General features: G+C 40.5%; 1 protein-coding gene across 1 annotated transcript in view; it reads right to left on the bottom strand.

Annotated features, from left to right (window-relative positions):
* The window catches only part of CFAP100 (cilia and flagella associated protein 100), a 44,513-nt gene extending 30,364 nt beyond the window's left edge, over positions 1 to 14,149 (bottom strand). The window contains exons 1-5 of the mRNA XM_036737771.1: positions 13,886 to 14,149; positions 11,016 to 11,162; positions 10,199 to 10,285; positions 10,013 to 10,098; positions 8,323 to 8,515 (exon numbers count right to left, since the gene is read on the bottom strand). Of these exons, the coding sequence (XP_036593666.1) occupies positions 8,323 to 8,515; positions 10,013 to 10,098; positions 10,199 to 10,285; positions 11,016 to 11,061 (412 nt within the window). The 5' untranslated portion in view covers positions 11,062 to 11,162; positions 13,886 to 14,149. The remainder of the gene's footprint in view (positions 1 to 8,322; positions 8,516 to 10,012; positions 10,099 to 10,198; positions 10,286 to 11,015; positions 11,163 to 13,885) is intronic.
* Between the last annotated feature and the right edge of the window lie 5,839 nt (positions 14,150 to 19,988).

Here is a 19,988-nt window from a genome sequence, read left to right as displayed (position 1 = left end):
GGATTGTTCTTGGTAAGCAGATGCTGAATTCAGTTGTTTCTTAGCTGCTAAAGGTATACAAGTTCTGTGGCCCTGGATCCTGAGGTCCAAGCTTCCAGTCTTGGACTTCTCATAAATCATTCCTTGGCTTGTGCCCCAACTTAGGGTGTTCCAAGAGAATGTCACAGTATGGCTTGTGTCAAGCACAGGCCCTAAGACCAAGATATAAGAAGATAATTCCCCTCAGAGGTGGGAGCTCAACAGATGTGGATCATTGCATATCGTTTCAGATTTTTTTTGATATATTGATTGGTTTTTCTGATTGTTTTTTTCTCTTTTTCTTTTAAAAATATTTGTTACATGGGATGGCTGGAGGGGGATAAGGGAGAAATTAGGGAAAATTTAAACAATGTAAAAACAAAAGATTTTAATAAATTTTTTTAAAAAGAATATAGATTTGTATCTAAGTCACTACAGCTATGGGTTGAAAAGCACTCATGCACAAGCACTCAAGATAACTGCATGTATAAGATACAGAAGAGCCTTTATTTCAAACATAGAAATAATGGGAAAAAACCCAAGGATTCACAAGAATCCATAAAGAGTCAAGACAGTTCTCCTAGCATCTCCAATTCACCTCACTTTGCCCCTTAGACTACAAATATAGGTCTCCAGACTCATAGTATATTCTGTGGTTGAGATTTCCCCAGAAGGGAATCACATTCCATGCGAGACATGTGCCCCTCTTTCTCTGTTGAGTCCCACCATCCCCTAGGGACCTATATGATCCTCTAGACTTATAGTACCACCATAGGGTTTGGGGGCTCCCTGAAAAAGAATTTTGTACTTGGTACCAAAAGTGAGCCACTATCCCTCTTCCCTACACAGTCTACATAATTCATAATAGCACTCAAGAATAAAGTCCAGGTAGGGTATTTTACACTGTGACTTAGTCCATTCCTAATCATTTAGTTCCCAGGCCTCTTGCTTGTTTCTCTTCTCTCCAGAAAACGAATTTAGTATTATCCAGGATAGGTCCCTGTTCCTCTTCTAGGAGGTTAAGACAAGTACTTTAACATTGGCCAGGAACTTGGTATTAGCCAAGAAATTTCCCCTTTGCTCTTTCTATGAGATATTTCGTATTACTTTCTACTTTTTAGTCTTTTGACTTTGTTTTATTGTTTCTTGATGTCTCATGAAGTCATTAACTTCCATTCAACCAATATAAGTTTTTAAGGAGCTATATTCAGTATTTTTGTGTTTCTTTTGCCAAGCTGTTAATTCTCTTTTCATAATTTTCTTGCATTACTCTTATTTCTCTTCCCATTTTTTCCTCTACCTTATTTGATTTTCAAAATCCCTTTTTAAAAGCTCTTCTAGGAATTCTTGCTGGGCTTATGTCCAATCTGCATTTTGTTTTGAGGCTTTCCTTATAGATGTTTTCAAGTCATTGTCTTCTTCTGAGTTTGTGTCTTGAGCTTCCCTGTCACTGTAGTAGCTTTTTATGGTCAGGTTCTTTGTTGTTGTGGTGGTTTGCTCATTTTTCCAGCCTAAGGGGGATGTCTAGCCCAAACTTCTATCTTTTATATGCTTCTGCTGCTGTTACAGCTCAGTGGTTACCTAGTTTTTGGTGCTTACAAAGTAGTGTAAACTGGGGAGAGGTTTGAGAGAACTTCTTGGTCTGTGCTCTGTTCCTTACATAAGTATGGTCCCTGCTCCCTTGTGATTATGACTACTCTTCTCCATCCTGGAACTGTGGCCTAGAAATGAGTAATGGACAACAGAACTGCCCAGTATCACCTGATCCTGCATCTATTCCTGGTACAAGGGTCACCCGGGATCTTTTTCTGATGAGGTGTTCAGTCTCCTTAACATTTCTGGCTCTTGGCTGCTCCCCCCGCTGCCGCCCTATAGTCCATAGTTGGTGTCACTTCCACCACTACCACCATGCCATGCTCCTGGTCAGCCCCCACCCCAGTGTCCAAGGCCTCTCCTTCTGGCTTCCTAACCAGCCCTGGGCTAGCAAAATGATTTTTTGTTGTCTTTCCCAGTTCAAAATTTGGTTTGACACACTTTTTCAAGTTGTTGTAGAGGGATGTGTTGTGAGAGATCAGCCAGAATGCTGCCATCATGGCTCCACCTCTCCCCTGTCTCTCATAGGGAGAAAGGGTCTAGGAAGGCTTGTCACTCCACCAGGGCTCTGGGTAGCTTCTATTCCTCCTGATATATGGTGCCCACTTGAGGAATTCCATTGATGCTGTGTTACTGCCTCTTGAAAGCTGCACTCCTTAGATCTTCCCACTTCGGGAAGGCTGCCCCCTAAGCAGAATTTTCCTTCCCCAAGGATCCAAGTCGGGTTTCTGGTTTCCAAACAGTGTGACTTGTTGTATCCTGCACAATTCCAGCAGTCTCCAGGAGTATGAGTCTAGAGGACCTAAGAGTTGGAGCTCCTTAAAGGCATGGGTTATTTGACTCTCTAGAAACTCTAGTGTAGTACCCTAGATATTGCAGGGTTTTAACATCTGTTAACAGAGTAGTCTGCCTGACTGAGAGTTCCTGTGAACTCCATTCCTGAATCATTAAAAAAGGCCAAGCATTTATTAAGCATCTATACATTATGGTCAAGGCTAGGGGTTAAAGGCAAAACCTAAGTGATTCTTGTTTTCAGAGACCTTACATTCTACTCAGGTATTTTATTTAGAAAGTAGCTTCTGTAGATTGTTTTATCTATTTCTTCTTAACATTGGATTTGTGATGTCTGCTTTGCTGGAGTCAGAAGATAAGCTAAACATCCCATTCGACATAGAAATGGAATTCAGTAATGGCAAATCAAACAATCTGAATGACTCAATATTGTATCTGGGATTCAGATCTATGAAAACACATATTAGTTACATCAGGTCATTACTTAGAGAATTGTTGACTGGCACGGAGCCCCCTCAATATCCAAGAATCCCAATTATTTGGAGGGAGTACAGGAGTTTGTTTATAACCTTACCAAGGGGACTTCTGGCAGATTTTAATCAATTACCTCAGACTATAAGGCTTGAATCCAGGTTACACATCAAGAACAGTGTGTTTAGGTAATGAAAGGTAGCTTGGCCTGTTGGATAGAGTGCTGGACTTGGAGCCAGGGAGACCCACAGTTGAAGCCTGCCTCAGACACATACACTCTGTGTGGTCGTGGGAAAGTAATTTGCCAACTTTCAGCACCCTCTTTTTCACAGGGTTGTTGTGAATGTCTAATGAGATGCCTTATTTCCATTTCCATCTCCACCTCCATCTCTTTATATCTATATCTACTTCTATATCTTATCCATATCTGTTGTTGCTGTTTCTGTTGAGTTGTTTCAGTCCTGACCTCATTTGAGGTTTTCTTGGCAAAGACCAGTACTGGAGTGGTTTGCCATTTTCCTTCTCCGGCTCATTTTATAGATGAGGAAACAGGCAAACAGTGTCAAGTGACTTGCCCAGGATCACACAGCTAGTCAATGTCTGAGGTTGGATTTGAACTCACAGAGATGAGCCTTCCTGACTTCAGGCCCAGTGCCCCATTCATTGTACCACCTAGCTGCCCATCCATGTCTGTAGTCATATTTATATCCACGTCTACAGCAAGAACTTTGCAAGCTGCAAAAGCACTACATAAAGCTGAAGACCTCAGCTACTAGACTAAGGATTCACATTACTGGGAAAATTTGAAGGCAGTCTGGCAGAGTTCAGGTTTAGGCTAACATCTCATACCACATACCACTGATTTAGAATGAGGCATACACTCTCAGGCACGGCCAGTATGAAGATTTGTTTTGTTCAGCTATGAGGGAGGCGCTTCTATTGTGAGGGTGGGGCAGGATCATCGGGAAGTAGCAGTGATACAAAAAAAAAAAAAAACGAATATCAATAAAAATGTGTTAAAAATTAAATGTTAACACTTCAAAATACAGAAAAAGTCAGAAATATTTGATATTTTCTTTTAAAATTTGATTTTATTAATTTTTTCAATTAGCATTTATTTTCTTTTCATTCCACTACTCCCTCTGTTTGAACAAAAAAAGAAAGAAAAAGAAAACCATCATAATTAATATGCATAGTCAAGAGAAGAAAATCTCTCCTTGACTATGTCCAAAAATGCATGCTTCATTCTTCAGTCTTTGTTAATCACTGTTCTGTCAAGAGGTGGGTAGCATCCTTCATCTTCAGTGCACGTGAATCTTGATTTGTAATTGTGTTCACCAAAGTTCTTTAGTCTTTCAAAGTTGTTTTTCTTTATAATGTTGTCATAATTATACAAATTGTTTTTCTGGTTCTCATTTCACTTTTTTTAAATACAGATCTTCCTAGTTCCTTCTGAAATGGTCCATTTTGTCATTTCTTATGGCTCGATAATATTGCATTATATTTATACACCATAATTTCTAGTTATTCCCCAATTGACTGGCACACCTCCTTGGTTGCCGCCACAAAAAAGAGCTGTTATATATATTTTAAACATATGGGTCTTTTTATTCTTTCTTTGATCTCTATGGATTATAGACCTAATAGTTATATTATTGGGTCAAAGTGAATGAACAATTTATTGACTTTGGGGGCATACTCCAGATTTCTTACCAAAATGGCTTTAAATTAATTCATAGCTCCCCCAATAACGCACTAGGCACTAGTGTGTTTATCTTCACAGAATCACTCCAGTATTGACTATTCCCGGCTTTGGTCATCTTTGCCAATTTACTATGAGATGAAACCTCAGAATTGTTCTGATCTGTGCTGTTCTTAGTACTAGTGATTTGGGGCGTTCTTTCATATGGTTATCAGATAGCTAGTCTTTTAAGAGCTGTTTCTTCATGTCCCTTGACTTCTTACCTATTAGGGAAAGTGTTTTTAGTATTTTATGCACATGAGTGCACACACACACACATATATATATACACACACATATATATATATATGTGTATGTATGTGTGTATATATACATTTATGTATTGTGTGTATCTATCTGTCTATGTCTATGGATACATATATATATATTCTTATCGATCTATATCTATAATCTATCTATATCTCTGTCTCTATAATCTCTCTCTGTATCTATGTATCTATGCATCTATGTATCTATGCATCTATGTATCTATGTATCTATCTTTCTGTCTGTCTGTCTGTCTGTCTATCTATCTCGCTATATCTTTATCTTGGATACCAACCAAAACATTATCTGAGAGATTTAATACAAAGATTGTTTCCCATTTGGCTACTTCCCCTCTTTTCCTAAAGAATTAATTTTGTCTCAGAGGTAGCTTTTCAGTTTCACGTAATCCATTATCTATATTATCTTTTGTAACTGACTAATCCCGTGTTTTGTTCATAATGCAATTCCTACCCATAACTGTAAAAAATAGAAATGATCTATTTTTCTTGTAATATTTTTATGCTATGATCTTTAATTTTCAGGCCATGTAGCCATTTAGAATTTACATGAAACATGGCATAAGGTGTAAATCTGAGTCTGATTTCTGACAAACTACTCTCCAGTTTTCCCAGCATTTTTTTCCCAAGTACTTTATATGTTTCTTAATCACTTGGTTATTGCATTCCATTGCTTCTAATTCTCTCTTGTCTAGTCTCTCCTTTTGATCTGCTCATTTTAAACCAATGCTACCTGGTTTTGATGACTGCTGCTTTATGATACAGTTTGAGATATGGAAGTTTTATTAGCCTTTAACCTCTACCTCTTTTCATTATTCCCATTAACTTTTAGATCTAGTGTTTCCACAAATGATTTTTACTATTACTTTATAGTGCTCTATAAAACAATAGTGTCAAACTCAAACAGAAATGGGACCCTGCAGGCCACATATTGACTTACTTTTCAAATACTATCCATGTTTTATCGTATTTTTCATTTAATTTGTTAAATATTTCCCAAATACGTTTTAATCTGGTTTGGAACTCAGGAATGTTATGGGCTGCATACCTGAGGGGCCACATGTTTGACACCTCTGCATATCTTTTTTTAATATAATTTTTTATTTTTCCCCCAATTACATGTTAAAACAATTTTTAAACTTTTAAAAAAAGTTTTGAGCTCCATATTCCATCCCCCTCTCTGTGTCCTTTCCCCTTCCCCTCCCTGAGATGGTAAGTCATCTGATATAGGTTATACATGCATCTTTTTGAGAGTTTCATTGACACAATATTAAATTGCAAATTAACTTTGGCAACATTGCCATTTTTATTATTTTGGCACAGCTTAATCACTAGCACTAAATATTCTTCCAGCTATTTATTCTGGCTGTTTTTTCTTTAAGAAATAATTTTGAACTGAATCTAAGTGTTTTGTGTGTTTTTGTAGATTTGGCCTCAAGCATTTTATGCATTTTGTAGTTATTTTTTAGGGGAGAAGGCAGGGCAATTGGGGGGTTAAGTGACTTACCCAAAGTCACACAGCTAGTAAGTGTATCAGGTGTCTGAGGCCGCATTTGAACTCAGGTCCTCCTGACTCCAGGGCCGGTGCTCTACTCACTGCGCCACCTAGCTGCCCCTGTAGTTATTTTCAATGGAATTTCCCTTGTTTGTTATTCTTCCTTAAACTTGTTGTTGGGTTAACAGCACCTACCTCACAGGATTGTTCTGAAGATCAAATGAGACAGTATTTGTAAATCACTTAACACAGTGCCTGGCCCATAGTTGGTACTTAATAAATGTTTATGCCCTTCCCTTTCTCCTTGTTATTATCTAGAAATGCTGTTGATTTTTGTGGGTTTATTTTGTAGCCTGCAAATTTCCTAAAGGCATTAACTGTCTTGATTGGTTTGTTGATTTCCTAGAATTTTCTTGGTAGATCATCATGCCATCAGCAAACAGGGATGGTTTTATCTCCTATTTACCCATCTTTAAGCTTGTATTTTCTTTCTCTTGTTTTTTTGCTGTTTCCTAACCTTTCTAGAACTATATAAAATAAATGACATTACTTTTCAATCAGTAATGGTCACCTTTTCAGACTGATGTGCATATAGACAGCAATACTGAATCATCAATATTCAATTCATGGGAGTACAACAAAATGAAGAAACCCCAGAGTTTTCAGATCAACAGCAGAGACCTTTACTTTGGTGATTCAAAAGGCACTTTTGGATTTTACAAAGACCCAAGGTCATGACTAAATTTAATTAAATAAATCATAAATTTTAAAGTTAGAAGGGACCAAAAATTTAACTGGTATTAATGAATTCCCTGAAAATAATAATGACTCACACGGTATTTCTATAATGCTATAAGGTTTATAAAACTCATCCATCATCACTTGTGGAGCTTATGCGTTCAACAGGCAGTCTGTCTCTGCTCTGGACATGCCCCCTTCTCAATCCAAGGTCCTTTTACTTTGTCCTTTTCCAGAATTTTCTATACCACATGATTCTTTCTTATTTGATTCAGCTAGGTCTCCCCTCGCCAAAACCAAAATCTCCCTGCCTATGACATCAGAAATGGGAAACCAATCAAATGTGCCTGCATGTGAACATGCTCCTCTCTCTTTCAAATCTGAATCACCCTCCCATTGACTAGAAGGGTTGATGGAGAACTTGGAGCAACTAGATGGTCCAAGCCCAAGGTCATATACCTCTCTATGAGACCATCACAGGCCTCTCCTTTTTTCTCCCATTATGTCCCAAAGGCACTGCACCTAGAGGTATTCTGGACTCAGCCTGAACTGGCTCATAGGTTATGGTTCAATTTTAATGGTTAATTTAAATGTCTGGAAATGGGAAAATGCCATAAATCAGGGCTTGATTTATTGCTTTTTGATTGTCTAGACTTTAAGAAAGTATTGATGCAGATTAACTTAAAAGTATGTCATGACTACAGATTTGTTTTTTGTTTTTCTGGGAGCTTGTTGTTAAACATTAAACATTAACCAGTACATCCTGACAATACTGCCCCCTCCCTGGCTGTGTAGGCTTCCTTTATTTTCTCCACCCTAGGGCATTTCATTTTGGGCTTTTAGGCTTCCTTATGTGGTCTAAATTGTGTCATCATAAAGGCTTGTTGCTTTACATATCACTGGCCTTCCTGATTCTTTTGTGAATCTAAATCCTATAAATTGACTAGGATGGATAGATCAGGGCACATATTGTCATCCCACTTTATAGATGAGGAAACTTGAGGCTCAGAGAAATGATACGGCAGAGTCAGATTTTCCAGTTTAAAACTGTGTACTTTTTGCAGAACACTAACTAGGCTGCCTCCATTGTGAAGACTAAGTCTTAGAGAAACGAAGTGATTTACAGGACCCCACTCTACCCAGGCCCTGGAAGGCCGGCTTGGGGTATCTGGGTTGAGTGGTGAATGTACCTTTGGTGACAGCGATTTTCCAGGAGGCACTCTCCCGAAGGCCTCGGAGACGCTGGGCCTCAGCCTGCAGAGCTTGGTCCTCCATGTGGTCTTCCATCTGTAGTTGCCTTCGGATGTTGGTGCGCTTGGCAGCTATCTTTGAGGAATAGGTCATCTTCTCATACACCCTCATGTTTTTCTTGGCCTCCCTTTCCTGGAGGGAGAAATAGATTGATTAGAGTAGATGGCCCACCTAACTTCCTCCCCTCCCCCCTCACTTCCAATCATCCAAAGATGAGCTCAACATGGGGGGTGCAGCAGGCTATAGGGTACCTGCCCTTAGCCTGGACCATAGGGTCATATCTGAGTATTCCCTGCTTAATTATTGGCTAGTTTGTGGCTACTAGGTGTTGGGTGGAGCATGTGGTAGTGGAACTGGGGAGAACATGTGTGTGTGTGTGTGTGAACATGACAGGCAGAAACACAAAAACACATATTCATTGAGGTATAGAGGAAAAACCTACAAAGAGAAACTGAGACAGGAGTAAAAAAAACAGTTAAAGAAACATGGAGACAGAGGGAAAAGTTATGGAGCATATTTAATGACTGGCTAATGTCTGCTTTTACCTAATGGACTTAAATGTTAACCAAAGAACCCAGAAATGTGCCCTTGGGAAGCAAATGTAGGTTCTTTTCCTTGACTGTGCCTTTCTAGCATGATCTGGTAAACCAATCCAAAAAATCTCCATGTCTTTACTGGACCATACCGGTGTGAACAGCCCTGTGCTGATATTTTTGATCAGACAGGAGTAGTAGCAGCTGCAGTCTCTGCCCTTGGGGAGCTTGTAGTTTATCTGGGAGCTCACTTACATGGAAGAACAGCAAATCCCTACTTAATGCTGAAAGCCACATTAAGACTTTGGAGACATCTTGTATTTATAAATGCAGGTTGGCTGGAACTAACTCCAGTATCTGAAGCTAACCTAGACTTTCTCCCTCCTCACTTTTAGCACTATGGTGAAATGATGTCCATGAATTCAGACTGGAAGAGTTGGCTACAGGTTGGAGCAATGCTGGTAGGCTTCATGGAGGAAGTGACCTCGGAGCTGGGCCTGGAAGGATGGGTTGGGATTTGCCAGAGGAGAGGGGAGGACATGCATCTTAGGGGTGGAACATAGCATATGCAAATATAGGGAGACAGGAACAAGCATGGGATATTTGTAGGATGGGAAGTAAATCCTAAGGGAGATACTTCATGCAGGGGAACCACAGCAGATAAATTGAATAGGATGGATAGAGGCAGGTTCTGGAGGGCCCAGCATAGGAATTTGAATTTGATATCATAGGCACTGGGGAACCATCAAAAGGTCTAGAGAAGGGGCATGACATGATAAAAGCTATGCCTTGGTAAGATTACTCTAGAAAGATGGACCAGAGTTACCTAGAAGAGGGGAATTAAGCTAGGAGGCTATTTCAATTATACAGGTATTCAGCAGTTCATGTAGAAGATGATTCAAGCTATACATGGGAACAATTATCACACTATGGGGAAACAGAGGAAGACAGGATGACACAGGGCTTGATCCATACATTCTGGTAGGATATGGAAAACAGGAATGTTTAGGGGGAGGGAAGATTAATCACAAGGTGTGTTTGTTTGTTTGTTTTGTGGTTGGGTAGGGAATCTGCTTAGCCCAGGCCCATCACTTACCAGCCGATGCTTTTCTCTCTCTCTGTCTCGGAGCAAGAAGAAGTCCATGTCCGGGGATAGGTGGAAAGGGTTTTCCCTCCCATCATCTGTGTTAAAAAGAAAAGTAGGGGAAAAACTCCAATCCCTTGCTGCCTACAAATATTAAAACTCTTACCTCAAAGACTACCATTAAGCAAGTATTATCACCTGAGTTCTCCTCCTTGACCATGGACTCAGCTGGAAATTCAATGGCTGCAGGTAAAGGACTGCTACAGATAGACTCATGAGGTTCTTCTGCAGAGACAAAGATGGAACATCACGATGTATCTAGCTAGCATCATTATTTTTAATATAATATTTTATTTTTTTTCCAATTACATGTTAAAAGAATTTATTAACTTTAAAAAGTTTTGAGTTCTAAATTCTATTGTAACATCATGATGTAGCTAGCATCACTATTTTTAATATATTTTATTTTCCTCAATTACATGGTAAAACAATTTATTAACATTTAAAAAAGATTTTGAGTTCCAAATTCTACCCCTCCCTTCTCCTCCCCTCCCTTCCCTTCCCCTCTCCCTGAGATGGTAAGCAATCCAATCTAGTTGATACAGAGCATCGCTATTTGTGAGGTGTTTTTCACTTATTTAAATCCATCCTTTCTCTCGATTTTTAGCTGACTGGTCTGTGAGGTAGGCTGGCCAGAAGTCATTCTTCCTTTCCTTAGAACAATCCCATGGTCTCATGAGAATAAGAATTACTAAACTCACTTTATAGATAGGAAAACTGAAGCTTGGAGACTGACTTCTGTGGTCCTTGAGAACCCTCTTCTTATCTAGTTGACTTCTTGGCTATGGTCTAGAACTCCATGTTTCTAGGCTCTAGGACAGTTTCTTTGTGTACCCTTTGGGCCCAGCTATGAAGTTCAGCACTAGAATGGCTCACCACTAGTCGCTACTATAAATTCTAAGTTAAAAATATTATTGGAAGAATTGAATGCTTAAATAACTGCTTGAAATCCTACCATCATAGGTCAATGTCTTCTGGTGTGTAGACGGCAACTTGGACATTTTGAAGTAATGGGATTGTAACAACTCTTCCCTCAAGAGATCACCTAATGATGTATCAGTCCTTCTATGGCATCCAGTAAGGATTCTAGCTGCTGAAGAACCTGGAGACAGAAGACACCCCAGAGAGCAACCCTTGTTGGCAGAGGTGAGGATACTCCTTACCTCCAAACAGTATGGCGAAATGGAAAAGTTATTGACTGGAACTGAGAGGCTCTGGGCTCACATCCTGGCTGAGCCATTTATTTTCTTTGTGATCTCAAGAAAGTCACTTTCTCTCCTGGGGACTCCATTTTCTCCTTCATAAAATTCAGAGTTGGACCAAGTGGTGTCTAAGGTAGCTTCCTGTTCTAAAACCCCACTAGCATCCAAGTTTGGCCAAAACATTAAGAGAACACTTAGAAGTTTAGCCATGTTAAATGACACGATGCTTATAAGGGAAGAACGCTATTGGTATTAGTAGTATTAGGTATTAGGTAGTGCTATTGGTATTACTCAGTCAATGAACATTTATTAAATCCCTATTAATATTAAATAATTGCATTTATTCATACTTGATTTAATTATTAAATTATACTCATTATTAAATGACAATTTATAGACTATGATTAATATTAAATAAGTATAATTTATTTATTAAATTATTATAACTATTATTATATTATTTATTAAATGCCTATCAATTAACTATGTCAGGCACTGTGTACCTATCTCATAGGGTAGGTTGTAAGGATCAGATGAGATAATCTATTTCAAGGGCTTTGCAAACTTCAAAGTGCTACATGAATGCCAGGAATTATTATTTCATGGTCATAGAATTTAGATGTAGAAAGGACTATTTAGGACTCCATTAGAAAGGAGGAAACAGACTCACAGAACATAAGAGATTTGCTCAAGGTCTCTTGAGTAGTTAGCGGCAGAATTGGAATACTTACAACAAATCACATTTCTATGATCGCTTTAAGGTTTACAAAATGCTTTCTTCATTATATAACCTTGTAAGTTAGGAAATAGAAATATTATCATTTGACCTCTCCCCCATTTTACAGATGGAGAAACTGATCCTTAGTAACTTGCCCAGTGTTCACACAGCTAATATATATCAGGGCTGGGATTCAAACCTAAGTTTCTCCTGACTCCAGGTCTAAGAATCAAATCCAGGACTTCAGAATCCAAGCCTAGTGTTTTCCCTCTGCATCAATACATATTTTATTAATTACCAACTCTAGGCTAGCTAGGCCTGTGGTGGGGCTCACACACACACACACAGACACACACACACACATACACACACAAATGACACAGTCCTTACCATTGGGAAGTTTACAGTCTATTGGGGAAATAAGTGATGGACTCTAATAACTATAATACAAAATAGAACCTAAGTAAATGATAGTACAATGCTTTTCAAGAGTGGAGACCAGAAGGATCCTCTCCAATTGGGAGATTAAGGAAAACCTCATGGAGGTACTTATTTACCTATTAGGATGGTAGATCTAGAAGAGACCGAAAGACTATCTGGTCTAATCTTGTCTTTTTAAAGGAGAGGAAACTGAGTCTCAGAGAGAGGATGTGACTGGCTCAGTTAATAAACAGCAAAGCTGGAGTTCCAACCCAGTCTAGTGCTCTTTCCAGGACTACAGTCTATCTTTATCACACTATTGTAACTGGTTGCAAACATCTGTGTTGGGAGTCATGGTGGAATGTAGACAACTACATGGCACAGAACATAGAATACTAGGCTTGGCCCCAGGAAGAAATGTGTTTAAATGCTGCTTCAGGTACTTACTAAGCTGGTTCACCCTAATCAAGTCATTTAAGTCTCTCTGCCCCTGTTTTCCTTTGTCAAATGGGAGGGTTGGGTTCTGGCCTCTCAAGGTTTCTTTCAGATCTAAATCTCTGATCTGTTGGAAGATACCGTCCTTCCACTTAGCCAGTAAAAAGAAGAAGTGGAACGCTTCAATGTATGGAGCTGGAGACAAAAGGTAGAGGTTCCGCTCTCTGACACAACCTGTTCTACCTCTGGCCACTTACTTAACCTTACCTGGACTTAACTTTCCCCATCTGTAAAATGAAAGGCTCGGACTAGATGTCTTTATCTAACTACGGTCCCTTCCAACTTTATCCTCAAGTCAAAATAAGTCAAGATGGGCTGAACTGAATTGAATTAAATGAGAATCTGGCTGGAGATACTTGGAAACGGCAGTGGTCATGCAGGGCAGTCTCTGCTACTTTGGGGGGAGCAGCGCCATGGAGAACGGAGGACAGCTGCCCGGGAAAGGAACGGGTGAAGCTGGAGCCCTGCAGTCCCGCTTGATGGAATCTGCCTTCTCAGAATCTGAGATAACGCCTGCAGTTGGGAAACGTGTAGTTTAATTGGAAGGTCTTCCTCCCTTCTTTTGCCCTCTCCCACCAAATCCAAACCAAGACCCCACTCCCGAATGGCCTGCATTACATCTAAGCCTACCGCAGCTTTTGACTATGTGAAATCATTCCTTCGTTCTCCTCCCAGGAGACATATACTGTCGGAAAGGAAAAGGACCTTCCTTTCAATAGAAACCCAGGGTGGTTTGAGAGTGGGGCTGGTGGTGGAGGAGGGTGGGACAGAGTAAGAAGCTAGAGTTCAAGAAAGGCGCCCATTTCTCGAAAGTCGCGCAGTCCTAGACTGAGATAAAGCCGATCTAGAACTCAGGTCCACTTTTTCTTGGATTCCCAGCCCAGCGCTCTTTCCAAAGAGACCGCCGCTTCTCTCTTCCCTGGCTTTGCAATTTTTTTTTTCCCTGAAAGAAATAGAGGATATCTGGCGGTTTCCCGCGTCCGGACTCACCAGCTCCGGGGTACAGTGACTCCCCCTGCACGGCGTCAGCTTTTGAGACTTGCAGAAGCCGCTGCTGCAAGAACCGACAAGAGAGCGCGCACTCGGCACCCGTTAAAACGAAGTGAATTCTGCTGAGGCCGTATTCTCCGACTTTGTTTACGTTGCTACGGCAACCATTCTGCCGTCTCTCCTCGGAGACAGGTTGTCACAAAGCCCTCCGAACCGCAAGTGGAGATGGAATCCTGGAATGAGGGAGGCGTCGATTTTACTTGTCCTGTTGTAGGCGGGGTCCGGGCTGCACCAGGAGCTAAAGAAGCCGGGAGGGAAGTGGATTAAAATTAAGTTTCCTTTTCAGAATGGAAGAGACCTCGTGTCTCCTCTAAACCAACCTCCCCCCTCCTGTTACAAAGTAGGAAAGAGGAAAAGACTTGACCAAAGGAGATTGACCAGAGCACCCAGGTTTGAATCCTTCCTCGGCTGCTGGTATCTTTTTTGAGTGTCATAACCCCTCTTTGACAATCCGGTGAAGCCTCTGGGCTGCCTTCTTAGAATGTTGTTTTTAAACGAATAAAAACATCCTTGAAAGACTATCCAATCCCAGATTCTTTTGCTCTTAGTACAGCTTCCGGCACATAGTAGGGGCTTTAGGAAACCAAAAGTTACTGAAAATCAAGATGAGGAAACTGAGGCTAGGTGAAGTTAAGCAAGTGTGATTTTTTTCCCCTTCCCTCACAGAGATCTCCAGGTGAAGAAACCCTAGAGTAGATGATGTCTACTCCAGCAATAAGCTCCACAAAGCTGTGTGCATCCATGCTTTCATTTGGTTCTCACAATAACCCATACACTTGTCAATAAAAGGGTTATGAACCCTCTTTTTACTTGCGGGGAAACTGAGGCCCAAAGCAGCTCCAGAGCCAGTTTTAGAATCCAGGCCCTTTGAGTCCGAATGGAGTTACAGCGATCCTGGAGGGTGCCCGATTTCACTTGTCTGGGTGCCTCCTCTAACCATGCAGATCACAACTTTCTCACGCTGGATCTGGAGTCAGGAAGACCTGAAGGCAAACTTAACTTCATCCTTAATCTCTGTCTGCTTCAGTTTGCTCAGATGTAAAAAGGGGACAATAATAGCACCTACCTCCCTGCATTGGGAGGACCAAAAATGAGGAAATAATTGTGAAGTGCTTGGCACAGTGCCTGGCATATATTAGGCTCTATATCAATCTTATTTCTCCTCCTCCTTCCCTCAGTCAAATCCCCTTCCTGACTTCAAATATCTCTCCTACTTCCTGTTATGCTGAAAATTCCACTCTTGGAGTTTCATTCCTTATACAGGATGTCCCAAAGATCTTTAGTGAAATTTTAAGCTTTAATAACTTCAGAAGTATAAATGCTACAAACCTACGAAAAGCATCATTTGAAAGTTTCATTATTTGCATTAATTTTATACTTATTCTATTTTGTCAATTTTGAATAACCAATTTTTAATTTTAATTTTGACAGGGCAGAACACTGTCATTATGCATTTTATGTGAGACAGTTTCTGCGGGACACTTTCTCAGATTGGTGGATGGGTAGAATGTCCTCTAAGATTGTCTACTTTGGTCACCTGATCTATCTCCTTTAGACTTTTTCCTGTGGGATCACATCAGAACTGTCATGTATGCATCATTCTTTGGATGATCTCAAGGCTAGGATTACAAATATAATCCTTTCAGTTACTGAGCAGCAGCTGATGAAAGTTTTTACTGAATTATGAAATCAACAAGTACCATGCCTAGCTCCAGGCAGTGGTCCTGTTGAATTTTAATAAGAAATCTATGGATATTTAAAGTTTTAGATACTCTTTCAATGTGTTGTTTTTTTTGTAAATTTGTAGCATTTATACTTCTGAGTTTGTTAAAGTTTAAAATCTCACTAAAAGATCATTGGTTTACATGTGTAATTAAATTAAGCCTTTGCTTCTACATGAAAATGCCCTTGTGAAATTGCCCCTGGGGACCAGGGAACATACTGGTATCAGCTTAAATAGAATTAGCTCTTTCTGTAGGATAGGCTAGAAGAAAGGAAAGTGGGTCCCAGGCCTCAAGTGAGAGAGGACATAGAGAACTATCTAGTGTGGACACTCAAGAGGACACTTTGGAAGACCACTCAAAGGCAGCCATTCTTACCTCCATGTAAATTAGAAAACTACAAGTGATGAAGAGGGAAATAAGTTTGCAGAAAGCTTGGCATGATATTTAATTAAACTGGATCATTTAAAGGTAAAACTAGAAGGAATACAACAGATGGAAAATAGAAGAATTTTGTCAGTATTTCTAGAATAAACTTTATTCCTTATTGATAACAGAGGATCCACTTGATTTGGACTCTAACACTCCAGTATTTGATTCTGGTTTGTTAATCCTTGACCTCCTGTAAGGAGAAAGTGAGCAGGAGTGAAGGAGATGTCACATTTCCTGGGAAGTGCCCTGAGATGCTGCATTCTGTGCTATATGTGCAGGAGACGTGACTCCTGATTGTCTGAGAGTCTTCTGAGCCTGTTATGTTGATAGTGACCTGTGACAATGGAGGTGGCACTTACTTCAGATCATTTAAGAACACTTCAGGGGGCAGCTAAGTGGCAGCTAGATAGTGCAGTGAGTAGAGTACCAGCCCTGGAATCAGGAGGACTTGAGTTCAAATCCATCCTCAGACACTTGACACACTTGACCTTGGGCAAGTCACTTACCCCCAATTGCCCTACCTTCCTCTCCTCCAAAAAAGAAAAAAAAAGAACACTTCAGAGAAAGATTTGAAAGACGTGAACAGAGAGATGAGGTTCGAACTTTTGAATGGTGGCCTGCATGGGAAGTTGGTCCCCCACCTTCGCCCCTTGACTTGACTTCTGGTACACAGAGTCCTACAAGCTACTAAGATTGGACTCCCTTGGTGAGATCATCCCCTCTTTCCTTGGTTGGGCTGAAGTCTTTCATCTAGCTCTCAGGACCTCCTCTGCTCTTGTGTATCTTTGGTCTATTCTAATCTGTATAACTTCTCTGATTTCCGTTAACTATTTATTTTGATAAAGAGATGCACTTGATATTCATAATGATTTTTTTGTGCCTTCGGTGGAAGGGAGCTAAGCTGATGATAGAAAGATTCCCTCCCTTGAGAGCGATCAAGGAAAATGGTGCTGATTCTGTCCCCTCTCCCCCAAGTATTGCATCATGAGACTATCAATATTTGAGATGAAATATATAGTTATAATTCTACTCCACTGCCCTTTTTGGGGGGCAAGGGAAGAGGCCTTGGCTGCTCAGCCATGGACTTCTTCTTGCTCCCCACAAAGGGTAGAGGTTAATCCAGGGGTGGGGAACCTTTGGCCTCGAGGCCACATGTAGCCCTCTATGTTCTCAAGTGCAGCCCTTTGACTGAACCCAAACTCCACAGAACAAATCCCCTTAATAAAAGGATTTGTTCTGTAAAACTTGGACTCAGTCGAAAGGCCGTACCCAAGGACCTAAAGTACTATAGATATTCCTCAAATATGCATTATACCTTCTTGAACCTATGCCTTTGGCTCATACTGTTCCTTAGACCAGGGGTGGAGAACCTGCAGCCTCAAGGCCACATGTGGCCTTCTAGGTCCTTGGGCATCTTCTAGGTCCTTGAGTATCTGTCATTTCTGATAGGTGTGAGGTAGCACCTAAGAATTGTTTTAATTTGCCTTTCTCTAATCAGTAGTGATTTAGAGCATCATTTTCATATGACTATAGATAGCTTTGATTTTCTTCTTCTGAAAACTGCCTGTTCGTATCCTTTGACCACTTATCAATTGGAGAATAGCTCTTATTTTTATAAATTTGATTCATTTTCCAAAAAAAATTAAGAAATGAGGCCTTTATCAGAGAAACTTGTAAAATTTTTGATTTTAGCAAAATGTAATTTCCCTGATTATCTCTTTTAGTTAGATCAATTTTTGTTTTTATTTTGCCTGAAATCATGATTTCTACCCGTGCTTTTTAATTCAGCTGAAGCATAATAGATTCTGCTCCAGCTGATTATTTTAACTTTTTGTGTGTATCTTTCTGTTTCAAGTGTGTCTTTTGTACACAACATATTGTGTCTAATCAGAAATGCTTCTTTCCACCCTGGCACTGTGATCCAGAACTGCTTATGGGCAATAGAATTTCTAATCAGGACCAGCTACACCTAGTGCCAACAAAGGGTCCCCTGTAATCCTTTCTGTCTAGTTGTCTACCTCCTTTTAGTTTTTGGGTCAAGAGCTCCTGAAGCTGCTACTGCTGCTGCAGCTGTCATGGTGACCTCCAAGGCTCACAGCTGGTGCTCCTGCTCTGCTCCAGATCTGTGCCCACCCTAGTGCCACAGACCTCTCCTAAGTTGTTTTGGGCTAGATAAATGTCTCTGTGTGTGACCCTTTGGTGGTTCTGCTACTCCAAATTTTGATCTGAGGTGCCATTTTAAAGTTGTTTGGAAGGGAATGTTGGGAGGGGTCAGTTGGGTACCGGTCTGTAGTCCTCCATCTTGGCTCCCAAGCCCCAATGATCTTATGAAGACAAAGATAGAAAGAGCAAGTGGTCTGGGCCAAGTATTTGCAAAAGGAATCCATGTTGGAAGACACTCAATTTTAAAGCTATTGAAGAATTGATTCCTAAGATATTTGATTGATTGGAAAACAAATTGCAGACAGTATTAGTATCCCTATTTCTTAAAAAGGTGATTGGAAGGACACCAATAGCTACCCACCTGTATCTGCTTTCTCACCTTTTCAAAATCTTTAGGAGAATGATTGGGAGATTGCACAGTACTTCAGGCCCTTGTCACTTCTCGTCTGAACTATTTCAATAACCTCCTATTTCCCTCATTCCACCTCTTGTCTCCGTGCCTTTCCCTAGGCTGGCCCCTCATCCCTCTTACCTCTGCCCCACAGAATCTCTAACTTCCTTCAAAACTCAGTACAAATGCCACCTCCCATAGGAAGCCTATCTTGATTTCCTCACTTTCTAGTACTCTCTTCCCATTCCCAATTACTCCACATACCTTCTGCATATGTTTTATATTTACTTATGTGAACATGTTGTTTCCCCAAATAGAAAATTAACTCCTTGTGGGCATGGACTGTTTAATTTTTTTCTTTGTCTCCTTTGTGCCTAACAGACACACAGTAGGTGCTTAATAAATGCTTGTTGGCTGGGCATGGTGGTGCATGCATTAGCTTAGGTGTTCTTAACCTGAGGTCCATGAACTTGTTTTTTTTTTTTAACAATGGTATTTCAATTTAATTGGTGTACTTTGTAATCCTTTGTAAAATTTTATTTGATGCATTTAGAAACTTTATTTGGAGAAGAGGTCCATAGATTTCACCAGACTGCCAATGGGGTCTCTGACACAGCAAAAGTTAACCTTTGATATAGATGACCTCTAAGGCCTCTTCCTCCTCTATGGCTCCACAATAATAAATATTTGTCCCATTGACTTTGGGGGTTGAAGCGGGGGTGGGGCAGATGATAGATATTAGGATATTAGGATTGCTTTGGGGGCAGGAAGGCTCAATGGATCCTTGTTTATTAAGTTCATTAAAATAAGGGGTGGGGTTTCAAAATCCACCTGCAGCATCTTGGATAAAACATTTGGAAAATTTCTCTTGGACACTCACCTTAAAGGACCATGGTTTCCCCAGAGAAGCAGAGACAGCTTTCATATTGGACAGCCCCAGGACAGAGGAGTCTGACATGGAGAGGCCTCCTTCACCAGCTGGATTGCTGCTGTATTTGGGCCCAGATCCCTTGTACTCTGCCTCCCCAGGCCTGTGCTTCTGTGAAAAGTCCCTGATCACAACACAGTGTTCTAGGAAAAGGGACAGAAACAGATTCTCTGATTGGTCTCCTACCTGTTGCAAAGGGCAGCCTGACTTCCAAGCCAAACAGCAGGGGAGGAGATGTTTGCTGAGGCACTGGGTCCCCTCTTTTCTAGGGGAGAGAGAAAAGAGCTAGTCTCATGTCTCACACACGTTTTTTTTTTTTTCTGGCCAGTTCTCCTCTGACTCATTCTCTTTTGTTCTATGGTTCCCTCTCCCTCTTTCCCATTAATCCTATCTGCTTCCAAGGATGAC

Source organism: Trichosurus vulpecula, chromosome 9 (genome assembly GCF_011100635.1).
Source record: "Trichosurus vulpecula isolate mTriVul1 chromosome 9, mTriVul1.pri, whole genome shotgun sequence".
Taxonomy (NCBI): domain Eukaryota; kingdom Metazoa; phylum Chordata; class Mammalia; order Diprotodontia; family Phalangeridae; genus Trichosurus; species Trichosurus vulpecula.
The sequence above is the reverse complement of the archived record's forward strand: the minus strand, read 5'-3'. Positions and strand labels throughout refer to the sequence as shown.